This window comes from Cynocephalus volans, chromosome 8 (assembly GCF_027409185.1).
Source record: "Cynocephalus volans isolate mCynVol1 chromosome 8, mCynVol1.pri, whole genome shotgun sequence".
Lineage (NCBI taxonomy): Eukaryota > Metazoa > Chordata > Mammalia > Dermoptera > Cynocephalidae > Cynocephalus > Cynocephalus volans.
Genome location: NC_084467.1, coordinates 20,125,322 through 20,143,469, shown reverse-complemented (window position 1 = coordinate 20,143,469; position 18,148 = coordinate 20,125,322). Strand labels below are relative to the sequence as shown.

The 18,148-nt window shown below is 43.7% G+C and overlaps 1 protein-coding gene and 1 pseudogene across 1 annotated transcript in view; one reads left to right on the top strand and one right to left on the bottom strand.

Annotated features, from left to right (window-relative positions):
• Window positions 1–17,384, bottom strand: part of MAN1C1 (mannosidase alpha class 1C member 1) — a 141,398-nt gene extending 124,014 nt beyond the window's left edge. The window contains exon 1 of the mRNA XM_063104987.1: window positions 16,845–17,384. Coding sequence (XP_062961057.1) covers window positions 16,845–17,384 — 540 coding nt within the window. The remainder of the gene's footprint in view (window positions 1–16,844) is intronic.
• LOC134383683 (small ribosomal subunit protein eS6-like) lies at window positions 2,362–3,115 on the top strand (annotated as a pseudogene).
• Window positions 17,385–18,148: the final 764 nt, after the last annotated feature.

Below are 18,148 nucleotides of genomic sequence, written 5' to 3'. Positions count from 1 at the left end.
TAATCCAGTGCCTAATCACAGGAAACGTCTAATGTTTGTTTCCCTCAGCTGCATTTGGATTGACGCGACTCTGGCACCATTCTTAGCTACTCAAGGATCAATAATCAGACTTAGACCTCCTAACACAATTACAGGGAGGCTACTACACAATACCACCTCTGAGAGCACATCAGTGTAAGGGCTCTGCCCTTTATGTGATTACAAACCCAAGAAGGCCTGTATCTGAAACTGCTGGAGAAGTCTCTAGACCAAGCTGCTATTTTTCTGCCAAAATAGGAACGTTTCTCTATCAAGGTTTCCTTATACTCTGAGGTAGCAAAATTGATTATATTTTATAGGATATTCTCTAAATGGACCAGTTCTGAAAAGAAGACAATAAAGTCTTCTTTTCCCATTGATTCTTATAATTGAAAACCAAGACTACTCCAGAGCACTGTAAGGTATGTGACAGATGTGGAGAATGGTTTCTGGGAGAGTTGGAAAGGAGGAAGATTTGCTGATTTGGGTCAAGAACACAAGTGCAGAAAAACAAAAAAGGTGCCAGAATATCTTCCCAAGAAATTGGCAATTACTTGGCAAAGTTTTGCTTTAACCTCTGAAAAGCTCATTCCAAGGGTGGGATGTGGGAGAGGGATCTCAAATGAGACTTACAGCTTTTATTCAACACCCTCACCCATCCCAAACGAGACAACATTAAAGGCAGCCTTTGCAATGAGATACGACATTTACTTTGTATTGAACTTTCCTGAATGAGGGGAGACAAGAGGTCAGATCTCACAGAATACCCCTGGAAATTCCCTCAGCCACGTATATTTAGCTTCCCTCCGATCAGTAATTCAGCAATTTGGCTTAGGTGAATAATTCTTTTTTTATCTTTTAATGTAGGGACTTAACAAACCAAGTTTTAAAAAGTAGTCATTAGGCTTAAGGTAAAGAGCCTAGAGAAAATAATTGATAGGTTATAAATTCCTGAAAGGAATATCACACTAATGGAGGCTGCTGGAACATTACAAATACCAACAAACATTTCTTTTAACATCTAAAAGCATATGAGCAAAAAACTCGCAAACAATTTAGGATGATAACAACCAGAAATTAGGAGTCCTTTTGAGAAATGTTATCTCTCTGCAGGTCATAATTTCAACACAAAATTATATTTCACTCATCCAATCCAATTACAAAAAAAAAAAAAAAAACTTTGAATATCTAAACTATGGTAAGATCTGTACATTAAAGTTCATACATTTGATTCAGGAGTCTTTAGAGATCTATTCAAAGTCTGCTTATTTGTACATTACATATAATGCTAAAAGCTAAATTAAATGGTTTCTTAGCCAACTGCAGGTTAGAAAATAAAATAGAAAGAGTAGAGAATAAAGCAGCCAGAGGCAGGTATCCTGACTATAAGAAGTGAGAGCTCATAGCCTAGCAAAAAGAGGGGAGAAAAACAGTTTCAAATCAGATGAAAATAGAATCTCAAAAAAGTGCACCCACAATGTTTGGCACAGAATTTTTTTTAAAAGGCTAGGCACATTAAGAAGGAGGAATATGTGACCCATAACCAGGAGGTTAAACAGTCTATTGAGAGACCAAGTGATTATGAAAATGTTGGAAATATCAAACAGAGGTTCTTTTATTTAAAGCTATTATAATATGCTTTAGGATTCAAAGGAAAATATGGAAACAATGAGTGAACAGATGGGCAATCTCAGAGAAACAAAAACTACAAAAAAGGTCCAAATGGAAATTCTAGAAGTGAAAATTACCTGAAATAAAAAATTCACTGGGTGGGCTTAATAACAGACTGTACACTACAAAAGCAAAGTTCAGTGAACTTGAAGATAGCTTAATATAAATTATCTACAGTAAAGCACAGAGAGAAAGACTGAAAAGAAAATGAACAGAGACTCAGTGATTTTTAGCACAATATCAAGCAGTCTAACTTATATGTCTCCTAAAAGAAAAGGAGGTAGATTGGGTGAAAAAAAATATTTAAAGAAATATGGGCCAAAGTTTTTCCAAAGTGATGAAAAAATATCAACCCACAGACAAAATAAACTCAATAAACCCCAAGAAGGATAAACAAAGACAACCACACCTAAGCACAGCAGAGTCAAGTTACTGAAACCAAAGATAAACAAGAAATCTTAATAGCATCCAAAGGGAGGGTAAAGACATTTCCTGCAGGGGAACACCCTCTAACTTCTCATCAGAAACAACACAAACTACAAGACAATGGGATGACATCTTTGGTGTAAAGAAAAAAAAAGTCAACCTAAAATTCTATATCCAGCAAAAATATCCTTTAAAATGAGAGCAAGCTCTTTTTTGTGGTGCCTCAGAGGCATCAGCTACCTCAAGATGAAGCTGAATATCTCCTCCCAGCCACTGGCTGCCAGAACTCATTGAAGTGGACGATGAACGCAAGCTTCGTACTTTTTATGAGAAGCGTATGGCCACAGAGGTTGCTGCTGATGCTCTGGGTGGAGAATGGAAGAGTCACGTGGTCCGGATCAGTGGTGGGAACGACAAACAAGGTTTCCCCATGAAGCAGGGTGTCCTGACCCACGGCCGTGTCCTCCTGCTACTGAGTAAGGGGCACTCCTGTTATAAACCAAGAAGACCTGGAGAAAGGAAGGACAGATCTGTTCAGGGTTGCATTGTGGATGCCAATCTGAGCGTTCTCAACTTGGTTATTGTAAAAAAGGAGAGAAGACTATTCCTGGACTGACTGATACCACAATGCCTCATCGCCTGGGGCCTAAAAGAGCTAGCGGAATCTGCAAACTTTTCAATCTCTCTAAAGAAGATGATGTCTGCCAATATGTTGTAAGAAAGCCCTTAAACAAAGAAGGTAAGAAACCTAGGATTGAAGCACCCAAGCACCAAGCACCAGCGTCTTGTTGCTCCACGTGTCCTGCAACACAAACACCGGCATATTGCTCTGAAGAAACAGTGCACTAAGAAAAATAAGGAAGACGCCGCAGAATATGCTAAACTTTTGGCCAAGTGAATGAAGGAGGTCAAGGAAAAACTCCGGGAACAGATTGCCAAGAGACGTAGGCTGACCTCTCTGAGAGCTTCTACTTCTAAGTATGAGTCCCGTCAAAAATAAGATTTTAAAGAGTACCAAATAAATAAGATCAGACCTCAAAATAAACAAATAAACAAACAAACAAACAAACAAATAAATAAATAAATAGGGCAAAACAGAGACATTTTCAGATAAATAAAATCTGCAAGAATTTGTCACTAGAAGACCTACACTACAAAAAATGTTAAGAAGAGTTTTTCAGGCTGAATACCATATAGAAACATATGGGGGTACTTCAAAAAGTTTTTGAAAAAACAGGATTAAAAGATCATACAAATCTTTTCATGAACTTTTTGAAGACCCTTTCTACAAAGAAGGGTCTGTTTAAAGCAAAAAGAATATGAATGTACTATTGGGTTTATGACACGTGTAGAAGCAAAACATGATGACAACAGAATGCACAGTGGGAAGGGTAAATGGAAGTACACTGTTATAAGGGCTTAGGTTACATGTGAAATGATATAGTATTTCAAGGTAGATTGCAATAGGGATGAAAATTCTAATTATTAAAACAGCCACTTAAAATACATATGTACACACACACACACACACAGATGGTCCCCAACTTACAATAGTTTGACTTAACTATATTTCAACTTTACAATAGTGTGAAAGTGATACACATTCAGTACCATATTCAATAAATCAAGTGAGATATTCAACACTTTATTATGAAATAGACTTTGTGTCAGACGATTTTGCCCGACTGTAACGTAAGTAGGCTGAGCACATTTAAGTTGGACTAGGCTAAGCTATGATACTTAGTAGGCTGGGTGTGTATATGATTGTACTTCAAAAATTTCATAGAAAAATGGAATTGAAAGATAATAGGAATCTTTCCATGAACTTTTTGGGTTTTCCTGTTTTTAAAATTTATTTTTTAATAGCATATTCATTGTTACAAATCACACTTATTCGTTTTTTGGGGTTTTTTTCTTAAAAGATGACTGGTAAGGGGATCTTAACCCTTGACTTTGTGGTGTCAGCACCATGCTCTCCCAAGCGAGCTAACCGGTCATCCCTATATAGGATCCGAACCTGTGGCCTTGGTGTTGTCAGCACCACACTCTCCCGAGTGAGCCACAGGCCGGCCCTCACACTTATTCTTTATGTCCCTTATCCAGTCCCCCCTCCCTTTTTTCCCCCTCCACCTTGCCCCTACCATTCCCCCCTCTAATAATCATAGATTTGTTTTCTTCATCTGATAGATAAACTGTTTCTCTGTTGGTTGTTGCCTAGATGATCTGTCCAGAACTGAGACAGGTATGATCATGTCCTCCCCTATTATCATACAACAGATGCTTCTTCTATCACTCTGGAGTGTGCTTTGTGGAGAGAGGTGGCCTCTTCTTTGTGTGTGTGTGTGTGTGTGTGTGTCCACTAGTGCCTCTGCTTATGTCAATGCAGTTGAGAGTCTGGTGTGCCATCTGCATGATGGCTGTGACTGCTACTACAGAGACTAGCCGCTTTTGTGGCCCACATGGCAATTGCAGTGACTATGGTGGGCTATCCATGTGGAAATTGTGTTTTTGGTGTGCTCTTTACCTGGTTGTGGCTGGGTTCAGCTTCCCCCAGCTCTGTGCCTCAGAACCCCGCTTTGGCCCTGGGGCGGTGGCAGCAGCCTGCCTCATTGTAGCTGGGTTCAGCTTTCCTGACTCCATGCCTTAGGACCCTGGTGGGGCTCTGGAATGGTGGCGGCAGCTTGCCTTGTTGCAGTTGGGTTTGGCTTCCCCCGGCTTCATGCGTCAGAACCTGGCAGGGCCCCAGGGTGGCAGTGGCAGATTGCCTAGCTGTGGCTGGGTTCGACTTCCCCCAGCTCCATGCCTCATTTTGAGATTTTGTTGTGGAGCAGCTGGGGGAGTAGTGGGAAAGGTGAAGAGAGAAGAAAATAGGGTAGGAAGAGGAGGAAGGAGGGGGGACATGATGAAAGCCTGTAGCACCCCCCCCCCATTCTGACAGGGAAGACCAAGGGGCTTCCAGCGGTGGCTCCATCATTGCTGGGCTGGATGCAATTGTCAGGGGGTGTGGTAGAAGCTCTTGGCCCCCCACTGCCCTGGCTCGGGTGCCTGGGTCACTTCCTGTGGCAGCTTGGTGGTTACTGGGCTGGTTGCAGATATTGGGGGGCGTGGCTAAGGCAGTTGGCCCCCCCATCACCCCAGCTCAGGGGCCCAGGGCGCTTCCTATGGCAGCTTGGTGGTCATCAGTGGGCTGGCTGTGGATGTTGGGGGTGTGTGGCTAAGGCCCTCGGCTCTCTCAGTTCCCTGGCTTGGGAGCCCAGGGGGCTTCCAGTCCTTGTAGGTTTTATAGGTGTTCTTTGGTGGTGGTAGACCTTTACTAGTTAATATCAAACTTTGTCTCTGATCTGTGGGTATTTTGTTTTTTCTTTCAGTTCTGTGTGGGATTATTCACTATTCCTATCACTTAAACTCTGCACTTGAACTAATTTGTCGTCCTTTGCTTACTTCTAAAATGGAGAAACTTCCTGTGGGGACAGCACTTGAGCCCTGTAATTGAGCTAAGCTAAATTGTTTCACTGCTGCTGATTCCTTAGGGAAGGCTTTTTGTGTAGCTCAGGTTTTAACTGTTGACCTTGTATGTACTTCTCGGTCTTGTAAGGTCTGGTGCACCTAGATTGTGTGGAAACTCTGGTCTGCCTGGGCCTGAGATTTTCAGCAAACTGCACCCCCTGCAGTTCTATATTCCTGACCAGTCTCCACTGAGTGGTCCTGTGCTGATTGTGGGGCAGATCAGCTGTCCTTGCTGTGCCCCAATTGTTCCCCTGGTGGGCCCCTCTCCCTCACCGTCCACATTCCAAACACTTCCTATGGGACAGGCCATGTGCCGGTCCCCTGCAATGACTTGCCAGCGTCTGAGTGGCTCCTTTTTTCTGTTGTCTGTGACGCCTCACTCCTATGTTGGTCCATGGGAGCCCTGTTAGTGGTTTTGCTGGCCTGGGGGTCACCAAGGCCTTCTTATCCCCTGCCACCCCCAAGCAACTTCATATGAAGGGCACAGTAGTGGCTTTTGCCAGCTATTGCTCCATGTGCTCAACAGCTCCAGACGTGAAGTGGCCAGGGCTTGAAATGGTGGGAGCAATCTTTTCTTTCTCTCATTGTGGCTTCTCCTGTGTTCACGAACTCCATTGGTCTCCTCTTCTCTTCCCATGAGCTCTAGCAGCCCCAGCTTGGCTGTTGTTGCTTTTTAATAGTTGTATGTTGGTTGATTTGTGGGAGAGAATGATGCTGGGGACCATCTATTCTACCATCTTGACCAGAAGCTCACCATGAGCTTTCTGAAGTACTCTCACATGTGTGTCTGTGTTTGCATGTGTGTGTGTGTGTCTAGAAAATGGATGAGATAAAATAAAATCTTAAATAATCAATTAATCGAGAAGAAGTCATGATAGGAAAAAAAAGAAACAAAGGATACATGAGACTAATAAAAAATATTGCTACATGATAGATTTGAATCCAACTACATAAATATTACATTAAATGTAAATGGAATAAACACTAATTAAAAGGCACAGATTGTCACACTGGAATAAAAAAAGCAAATCCCAATTATGTGCTTTTACAAGACACTATAAATACACAAACATAGATGTGTTTTAAAAATAAATAAAAGGATGGGAAAATTTATACCGTACAAAAATAAATCATATGAAAGCCAAAGAAGCTATATTAATCAGGTAAAATACACTTCAAAGAGTATTATCAGAAATGAGGAAATACATTTATAATGTTAAAAGGGTTAATTCACTAAAAAGATACAACAATATAAATGTGTATATATCTAATAACAGAAATATAAAATATATAAAGCAAAAACTGGCAGAACTAGAGGGAATAGTGGAACAAATATACAATTATAGTTGAAGGTCAATGCTCTCCTCTCAATAAAGGATTAAAGAAGTAAACAAAAAAATCAGTAAAGATATAGAGTTTTGAACAACACTATCAACCTTACCTAAGTGACATTTACAGAACATTATACCCAACAACCATACAATACACATTCCTTAAGTGCACATGGAATATTTGCCAATATAGACCATATGCTGAGCCATAAAACAGGTTTTATGTTTGTTGAAACCAGAGTAAGTTCTTTGAACACAGGGAATTAAATTAGAAATCAATAATAAAAGTGTACCTAGAAAATAAAATCCAAAATCAATTACATGAAATTCTACCTTTAAGAAGCTAAAAAAAGAGAGTGAAGTAAGCCCAAAATAAGCAAGAGGAAGGAAATAAAGAGTGAAATCAATAAAAATTTTAAGTGGATTTTTTTTTTTAAAGATGACCAGTAAGGGGATCTTAACCCTTGACTTGGTGTTGTCAGTGCCATGCTCTCCCAAGTGACCTAACTGGCCATCCCTATATAGGGATTCGAACCTGTGGTCTTGGTGTTATCAGCACCACACTCTCCCAAGTGAGCCTCGGGCCAGCCCTAAATGTATATTTTTAAAAAGACAAAGTTGGTTCTTAGAAAAGATCAGTAAAATTGATAACTACTAGCTAAACTATTTTTAGAAAGGAAAAGGAGAAAGCAGTTGCCAATATCAGGAATGAAAGAAGGAATACCACTACAGATCCCACAAACATTACAATAAAAAGGAGAATCTTAGGAATAATTTTATTCCAATAAATTATACAACCTGGATGATATAGACAAATTCCTTCACAGACAAATTGAAAAAAAGATAAGAAAAATAAATTCTGAATAGCCCTATATCTGCTATATAATTAAATTAATAATTTAAAACTTCCCACCACCTTCACCCCCCCAAAAAAACTTCTAGGCCTCTTATCAGGCTTTACTGGAAAATTCTATAAAACATTTAAGAAGGAGATAATATTAGTGTCACATAAACTCTTTTCAGAAAATAGGGAGAACATTTTCCAATTCATTTTATGAAGTCAACATAATGCTGATACCTATAATCAAAGGCTTTACAAAAAAACTATAGATCAATATCCCTGTTAAACATAGATGCAAAACTCCTTAACAAAATATCAGAAAATCAAATGCAAGTTTGGCTTAACATTCTTTTTAAATCAATATGATTCACCATATTAACAAAATTAAAGAGGAAAACCATGTCATCAATTCCATATGATGCAGAAAAAGGATTTGACAAAATTCAATCCCATTCCTAACAAAAACTCTCAATAAAATAGAAATAGAAGGGAACTTCAGGCCGGCCCGTGGCTCACTCGGTAGAGTGCGGTGCTGATAACACCAAGGCCACGGGTTCGGATCCTATATAGGGATGGCCGGTTTGCTCACTGGCTGAGCATGGTGCTGACAACACCAGGCCAAGGGTTGAGATCCCCTTACCGGTCATCTTTTAAAAAAAAAAAAAAAGAAAGAAATAGAAGGGAACTTCTACAACCTGATAAAAGGCATCTACCAAAAACCTACGTCTAACATCATAGTTAATGATGAAAAGCTAAGTGCTTTTCCCTTGCGATCAAGAACAAGGCAAAGACGTCAGTTCTCACCACTTCTATTTAACATTGAACTGGAAGTCCTAACCAGCACCATGAAGAAAAAACAAATAAATAAAAGCATATAAATTAGAAAGAAAGAAGTAAAACTATTTGACTCAAAGACAACATGATTGTATATATAACAGACCCTAAGGAATCTACCAAAAAAAAAAAAAAAAAAAGAATAAATGAGTTCAATAAGTTCACATGATACAAAGTCAATATACAAAAAAACTATAGCATTTCTAGTTACTAGCAGCAAACAATTGGAAAATAAAAATTTGAAGACTACCACTTACAACAGCATTAAAAATTGTAAAATAGATATATAGTTATTAAAGGCATTCAAACCCTCAACATTGAAAACTACAAAACATTGTTAAGATAAATAAAAGAAAATCTAAATAAATGGAGAGAGATACCACATTCACGGATTGAAAGACCCAATATTACTAAGATAATAATTCTCCCCAATTTGATCTCCAGATTCAAGACATATCCAATCAAAATCCCAGCAGGATTTTTCATAGAAACTGACAAGCTTGTTCTCAAATGTATACAGAAATACAAAGGACCTGTAATGGCCAAGCAATTTTGAAGAAGAAGTTCAAAGATTGAGGAATCACACTACCTGTTTTCAAGGCTTACTCTAAAGCTACAGCATTATGATAGTATGATTTTGACAAAGGCATCAAAGCAATTCAACAGGAAAAGGAAAATTTTTTCAACAAACAGTGTTAAATAACTGAACAACTAAATGAAAAATAAACTTCAACCCCTACCTCACATCATATACAAAAATTAATTTGAATGAGAGACCTAAATGTAAAAACTAAAATAGTGGAGCTTCTGGAATTAAAAGATTATCTTCATGACCTTGGAGTAGGCAAAGATATTTTTTTAAGTAGTTACAGAAAGCACTAACCATAAAAGAAAACATTGATACATTGAACTACATAATAATTTAAACCTTCTACTCTTTGAATGACACCATTAAGAAAATAAAAACACAAACTACAGACTGGGAGCAAATATTTATAATATATATATATATAGCAAAAGACTTGTTTCCAGAACATGTAAAGAATTCCTAAAATTAGATCATAAACAGCTCCATATTTAAAGTATAAAATAGGGCAAAAGGTTTGAACACTTATAAGAGACAGGTAGAAATAGCAAATGAATACATGAAAAGATGTTTAATACCAACAGTTAACAGGAAACAAAAAATTAAAACCACAATAAAATATCACTACACATTATATAGAACAGCTAAACCTAAAAAGGTTGACAATAACAAGAGTTGTTGAGGATGTAGAACTTTTATACATTGCTGGTGGAGCATAAAATGGTCTGACTACCTGCAGAAGGTGTTTCTGGTTTCTTAGAAAGTCAAACATATATCTACTCGATAAGCCAATAATTCTGCTCTTAAATAGTCACACAAAAGAAATAAAAACATATGCCTGCACAAAGACTTGTACATAAAATGTTCATAGCAGCTTTATTCATAATAGCCAAACACTGGAAACAACCGAAAAGTCCAATAATAGGTGAACAGATAACAAATTGTGGTATAGTCATACAATGGAATACATCTCAACAATAAAAAAGGATGAATAAAAAGGAATGAAGTACTGATACTAACTGCATGGATGAATTTCAAAAACATTATCCTCAGTGAAAGAAGCCTTATACCATAGGACATATACTGTACTATTCCATTTATTTAATCTCTGCTGATAGAAATCAAGACAGTAATTGGGGGTGGAAGGGAGGTGGATGATGGATTGACTGGGAAGGAGGAGCAGAACTTTCTGAGGTGATGGAAATGTTCCATATTTTGATAGGGGTGTGGTTCTGCATGTTTTAAAATTTAGCAAACTGTATATTTAAGATTTGTGCATCTCACTATATGAAAATTATACTTAAATAAATAGTACCTACATCACAAGGCTGTGAAAAAAACAAGACCAGAACACAAAGAACAGGCATTCAGAGGCAGTCTTAGCGATATGACTAATCAGCCCCTACAGGACGTTGCTGTATTGCACAGTGGATTTTATGGTAACCACCAAGTCAACAACAATGACTTGTGTTTAGTATGATGCTTAAGAAGATGGCAGCGGTGGAAGAGGGGAGGAGAAAAATCTACTATTTTGCCACTGAAAATGGTTGCTATTTAGTAAAAGCTATTTTCCTAGAAGGCTCACCTATAGAACAACTGACTCCCAGAAGATGCCAGATAAAAGCACCATTACTGCTCATCAATCAATATGCCAAAGTTTCTTCTATAAAAGTTACAACAAAAGGTAATGCACTAAAACAGATGAACAACTGCCCCGGTTTCAGCCTTTATTTAAAGAAGATTCAGAGTTAAGAGACATACTCAGACCTCCTGTGAGCAAGAGCTCTTTGATCACCTGCCTGCTGGGTGTGGGGAGCTCTCAACCCAAATCTCAGAAAGCAGCCTTCTTGGGAGAGAAAACACCAGGAACTGGGCCACCACACCGAGGCCACAGCCTGTAGCTGTGGTCTCTGTGGCTTCTGTTCTTTTTATGGGTGGAGACACCAAAGCGGGTCCAATTTACAACAATCACAGCTGCATTAACTCTGCATTTAAGAGAACCAAAACTATGCCATCTAAACTACTGACTAGCCCCCAGAGTGAAGGAGTGAAGGAGGAAGAAGGAAGGGGACTAAGGTCCTCAAGTCCTCAGAATTCTTTGAGGAGTCTCCAATTTGTTTTTTTTTTACCATCATCTGCCACGGAAATACAGAGCTAAGAAAATCTGTTATTTCTTTTCCCCCAAATTATGTAAACACTTGTACATAAAGCCCTTGGCCCAGAGGTAATGGGAAATCAAGAATCAGAGCTTAGGTTTGAATGAGCCTGGCTTTCTGCACTGCAGGTGCAGAGAACTGGAATAATAATAACCCTTGGTTCATGACACTCATCTCTGCTCCATGCACAGCCCCTATTTTTAAGTAATGTAATAAATATACCCATGAATTCACCTGAGGCAACTACTCTCCTGAATTCTATGTCTATCATTCCCTTACTAAGGCTTTCCTGATTTGGCCAATGAAAACAGGCAGAGAGAGAGGGGGGGGACTTCCTAAAGCTCTCAACACCTCCCCTAACACAGACTCAATGTAGGATGCAGAGAGGTGCCATCCCCAAGCCAGAGCCAGTACCCACAAGGGTGGGTGTCCACCTACATTATCAAGCAGCTTCCCTGCATGGGACTTTACAATCTGCAAGTCTGACTTATTTTTTTCAATAAGAAAAAAGATGTAAGTCCCTTTGAGCAAAATATGCCTCATACATATCACAATATTTATTTTTGGTGGAGTAATGGATCAGTCCTCCGGGAAAGCTAGAGAAAAGGCGTTTCTTGAACTCGATGTAAATCACTCACTCTGAAAACCACAGGGGAATCTATATTCTTACCCCCCACCCCCAGGTATACTGTGAAATAAGCACCTGACTTTTGAAAGTCACCATTCTTCTTGTTTCTAGCCCTAACACTAAATACAGAGTTAAGAATGTTAAGCCTGAGAAGCAATTACCTCCAGAATGCCTAACTCCCCCAAATGATGGTGCAACTCAAAAAGAAGAGACCCAACCAACCCACAGGTGTTACGATGAACACCTGGGCAAGGACAAGTTCTAAGCTTTACCCTAATCGCAGCACTCAGTTCTAAGGAAGGAGGAGGTGGGGTGTGGCTGGGCTTAGGATGTAAGGGTCTCCCAAGAGAACTGCCCAGCTATTACAGGCTGCTCTCCATCTATGTTAAACATATGGTAGAGAAGGACAAGAGGGAAACTGAAGAAACTATAGGACACGGGAGGGAAAAAAAGGATCTTCAATGGATTTGCAACTCAAACAGAGCTCTTCCAAGGAAAGCTATTTAAATCTCAGCTATTCCTAATATTAATTATCCTGAACATCTCACAGGCTCAGATTCACATGCTACAAAGAACACAAAGGCTTTTAATTTTCCTACCTGTCCCTGGCACCAGGGACAATAAATCAGATATACAGAGACACCACACATGACTAACGAACCAGCCCATTAATGGGGAGCAAAGATCATTTGCCAAGATGAGTTATACAGACACCATCACATACATAACCAGCTAAGTCCTGGAGGCTTAACACAGCACGCACAGAGCGCAAGAGCCAGGGCACTACCTGCCATGTCACAGGCGATCCAGGGCAACTCAAGGCATCCTCACACGCCTGCTATCCAGGCATGAAAGACTTTACTCACTCCCTTCAAGTTAAACTTGCACTCAGAAAACTACTGCAAATTCTAAAAGGCTGCTCAGGTCACTGAGCTACTAAGCCCTCAAACCTGTCTGTAGCTCCTACTCTGAGCTCCTTACAATTCCAGGTACCCTCAGGGAGAAGACCCAGCCTCTGCCACCAGCAACCTTAACTGTTATTAGTTTATAGATCTTTAATGTAGCCATTCACTCAAGTATCTGAGCTCCAACTAAATGCCAGACCCTATTCTAGGAGTTTGGGCAGACCCATAAACAAAGAGTAAACAGGTGAGAGTAGGGGAGAAAGGAGAATCCCTAAATGCCAGCCTCTTGATTTTATCATGAAGACTGTGGCCCAGTGATGAACAGGAATTTACCCCCACAGTCAGAGCTGATGGAGCAGCTAGGATATGAACACAGGACTTAGCAGGGTTAGCAGGACTGTTGCATACGGCAGTGCATAAGAGTACTGGGCCAAGGAGACAGCAAAGGTGGTGAAATTCAACCCACGTCCCTCTCATCCAGCCCTGCACTCAGAGTGGGGCTGCATCTACCCAGAGGAAGAGGCAGGCCCCTTCTAGTAGTTGTCCCCAAAGCACCATATGAGCTAGGGGCAGCCCCAACTTCAGTACTATGCCTCACTGCCTCAGACGGCCTGATTCCCTTTAACAAAAAGCCCCCATCACTGGAAGGGACAACTGAGGTTCCCCAGATCAGCAACCAAGCATCATCATAGGACCCACGACAGTCTGAATTCTTTCACTGGGATGTAACCCTGACAATCTGTACATTCCCAACTCTTGTCATGTGTGAGAACAGTCTGTTCAAACCTGAATCCATAAGAAACCCCCCTATGGACAAAGTCCCCCGTTTCCTATATTATCCTCAGATCTGAAAGGGAAGACTGCTAACGAGCCTTCATCCCTTTACATTCCAGCCAGCACCTTTACTCTTCATAATCCCAAGCCGAGGATCTGTCACTGATCAATCCCATCTCCAAAATTCAGTATGGGTAATAGGAATAATGAACTTAATCAACTGTATGAATATCTGCTCTTTGCTAGGTGCTATGGACACGATAGTGAACCTCACCGCCATCTACACCATCATATCATTGTTCCTGACTTTGTGGAACTAAGATACGTTGAAAACAGAGCTGGAAAGCCGAGCTGCTCAGGAGTACCTGACCAGATTGGCAGTCCACGTGGTGGCCAGGGCTGGAAGCAAAGAATGTCCACGACCAACCTATTCTCCTCTCCCTCACCCCATTTTACAGGAAGGTCCAGGAAGGAGAGGAGGTGGTTTGCCCAAAGTCAGACAGTTGACAGTTGAGCTGAGACTCCAACCCATGTTCTCTGAGTCTCCTCTTTCCCCCACATTGCTTTCTCCAAGGTTCCAAAATTGGGAAGTGAGGAAAAATAGTTGCTTCTAGTGACAGAGTGTTTTCTGAAGCATGTACAAGTATGTCCAGAATGCTTCAACCCATCTTATCAGCACAGCCCTCATGTTCATGTCCATCTTCCAAGCTAGACTGTTCATAAATATATTTTGTTGATCTAGAGCCTGGGTGTCCAGTTTTCACTCACTCTCATTTCTTTCTCAATATTTACTTTCACTTTAAAAACCTCATGTTAGAAGAACAGGGCCTTTTTTATCTGATGTTACTCCCCTTCTGCAACTTGAGTCTAATCAATCCGTGTCTGGAAATAAACAAACCAGAGAAGAGAGCAACAGCCCCTTTTGTGAAAACAGACACTTTCCTAAAATGATCTACCTCTGAGCACAGCACAGAGAGAAATTTAAATGAGAAGGAAATAAAGACACCCACTGGGAACAGTCATATGCATTCCTCATCAGGTGGGACAGCAGAGATGGTAACTCTGTCTTACCAACTAAACCAAAAACCCTTGCCCCACATTGTTCAGACTGTATAAGAGGAGGTCAAACTCAAGAAACCTTAAAAGACAATAGGCTTCAAAACAATATTGTATATAAACCAGCCCCCTCCATTCTGAGGAGCTTAAGGTCTTCAAGATAGTAAGAGAGGGCTCGTTGAACATCAACTACAGGTTTATGCAAACATGCCTCCAGCTATCACCAGATGCCACATAGAAAGATCCAGACATCTGGCAACCAATGTGGACCTCCTCCCATCGTTTTATTTTACACCCACCTGCAAAGCACAGAGTCCTCACACCTCTTAGCACTCCACCCCCTCAGCCCTTGCAGCAAGTCATCACCCCCCACTTCTGCTAGCAAAATAAGTTGTCTTTACATAGAAAGCGAGAACCAAGTTCCCTACTAGCCAGAGCACCCTTCCTGCCATGGCTTCCAACCCCAGGCTCTCAGAATGCAGAAAGCACCTCTTCCAAGAACAGTAATTAATTCTTAATCCTTCAGGGCAACCTTATGAAAATCTGACGGCAACTCTGGACACTCCATGAAAAACTGCACACATGCAATTCATATGTAATTTCACCAGAGGTTACTGCCCTCCTAGGAGGTCCATAAGGGCAGAAAGAACTAATGTGCTCACAGGAAGCTTTGGGAAAGGGAGCTGCTGGTGGTCCAGGTGAGTATTCAACAACAAAGTTCCTTAACAGAAAAAGGAAAAATGAATGCCCCTTACTTGGCTAACGCAAGTTCCAGCCTTCAATTAACCTCTGAGATTTCAACAAGAATTTGGAAACAGTGCGTGGCAGCATGCACGCGCGCACACGCACACACAAACCAAGGACTCAGCTTCTCTGTGGTCTCCTATCTTAACTTTACAAAATGTCCTGTGATTGCTAGTTCAGATAGAATAGCATAGAATGGCTGAGTAATAGCAGAGATAAGTGGGAGAGAGGTGGGCACTGGGAGGAAGGGCAGTTCAGACAAGGAGATGCGGACAGCCAAGCTCTCCACTGGCTGAGTAGGTCTTGGCAGGACAGGTTCTGACCTTTGCTGCCTGCTCTCCCTGGAAATCAGGGCAGCCCTGTGGACTCCTTTGCAGCAAACCAAGAAGTCCAGATAGACCAGCTCTTTCTTTCAGGGTTTGTAGGGAGGGGACAGCATCCTCTCATTTCTAGGGAGGAGACCCTGGCCCACGGCTTGCCCACAGCCCCCTCGTGGCCTGGGGGTGTCACTGCAGGCCCCTCTGCATTGATGGGCATAAACCTCATGTAGGCAGCTCTAACCGTGGTCCAGCAGAATGTTTAGGCACCAGTGGCAACTTGGCAACCGCCTTCAAGTCATGGCGAGGCTGCGTTTGCTTTTGACTTCTTAAACTAAAACTCAGACTTAAAGTGATGCTTCTAAACCCCTCCCTGGTACGATCCCTACAGGGAAGCAGTCCAAGACCTGCCTCATGAAGGCAGTAACCTCAGAGCTTCTGTAACATTACCACCGCCTTATTGATCATTCCTTCCTGTATCGCATGCAATTATGTACAATTGTTCCAAAGCTCAATAGAAACAGTCAGCAGGAATGCACATCCTCTGGTCTGTAGGTTGATGACTAGATGACAAAATATTTGCAGGACACCAAATACCCTCCAAATCTTGGGTTTCTAGGTAGCAGGTCCTACAGGGGTTTGGGACTTAAAGACACACAGTGCAAAAGAATGTGGCCAGTGGCTCCGTGTCTATAAATGCAAACAGAGGCTGCCCACTAAGGAACCTGAACTGCACTCTAGCAACTCCACAAAGGGAAGGAGTGGAGCCCACCTGGGCTGGGGACTGGACAGGAAAGACCCGGGTCTGGGTGGGGAGCAGTTGGTCCAGGGGTTCAGCTGCCATCCTTCACGGGTGGGGAAGATTAACTGCACCCAGTGGTGGGAAAGTGTGCAGGGAGTAGAGAAGGTGTAAAGTTTGGGAAGAAAGAAGAGGACGCAGAGTATGTCTGAAGGGCCTAGACTGGGCACCAGGAGTGACTGGTGCCAGGGGAAACGCATGGGAGCGTAAGAGGGTCTTTCCTTTGAGAAGGGAGGAGGGACAGTCCTTACCTCCTTGACTTTCTCCCGCTGGGCTCGCACTCGGCTCTGGGACGCCTTACTCTCATCGGCCCTGGTCCCCAGGACTGGGTGGCGGAGGCGGCTGCGGAACGCGTTGAAGTCAAAGCTGGACGGGGCGCTCTCCTCCCCGGGCCTGAGGGCCGCGATGCCATTGCCCCGGGCCACGGTGGCCTCTTCCCGGGGCCCCGTGGGGCGGGTGCGCCGCAGCCACCCTTTCCTGCGTCGGGGATTGGCCCGGCTGCTGGGGTCGTCCTCGCCCGGGGCCGGCACAGCGGGGGCCGGGTTGGGAGGCGGTTCCTGATCGCGGGCCGGGGGATGGCCGGCGATTTCGGCCACCACCTCCAGGCCGGGCTGCTGGGTCCGGGCGGTCAGGAAGAGGCGCTTGAGGCGAGAAGAGTGGGGCAGCAGGAAGAGGGCCCCGAAGCACAGGGTGACGAGGCCCGAGAGGAAGAGAAGGAAGAGGAACTTCTGCGGCAGCCGCAGCCCCCACGGAGAGGCCGGGACGAAGCCGGGCACTTTCCTCATGAGCATCGTGGCCTGGCAAGGGGCTGGGGGCTGTCAGCTTCGTCCGGGACCCCTGAAGCCCTCGGAGCCCAAGCACGTGTCCACAGGGGGCTCGGTGAGCGGAGGGCGTCCAGGGGCGCCGCCCGGGCCGGGGGTCCCCGGGCAGGGCTGCCAACCCTGAGAGTTTCACAGCTTCGGGGACTGTCCCGAAGTTCAAGGAGTTTGGAGCGAGTCCTCCCGCGCTGAGGCGGGGGCTCAGCGGCCTCGGCGGGGCCCGGGCGAGCCGGGCGGCACAGCTCCGGGCCCGGGCCCGCAACGTCCGGCCGCTCGCCGCAGCCTGCCTCGGGCCGCCGCGCAGCCCCTCCCCGCAGCCGCCGGGGCCCGCGCCTTCCCGCGCTGCGGCTGCCGCCGGGGCCGTCACATGCCGTCCGCGGCTCCCAGGCTGTCGGCGCCGAGGGACGCCCGCAGGCCGGGCCGGGCGGCGTCCTCGTCCCCTGCGCCGAGCCGCCTTCAGCCCCTCGCCGTCCTCCCGCGCTTGTCGGTGACCAAAGTTTCAGCCTCAGAAGCAGTTTCCAGAGGGGGCCGGCTCGGGGGGCGAGGCGGCGGTGCGCTGGCGTGTCAGCGCCGCTCCGAGAGCGCGCACCCCCGGCCGGGTCGCGACCGCGCCGTGGCTCGGCTATCGGGACACGTCCACAACTTTGCTTCGCCGCGGAGCGGGCGCCGGGAAGCGGGGAGAGGCCAGGGAGCGGGAGCAGGCACTTCCGAGCCTGCGGGGACAGGGGGCTTCCCAG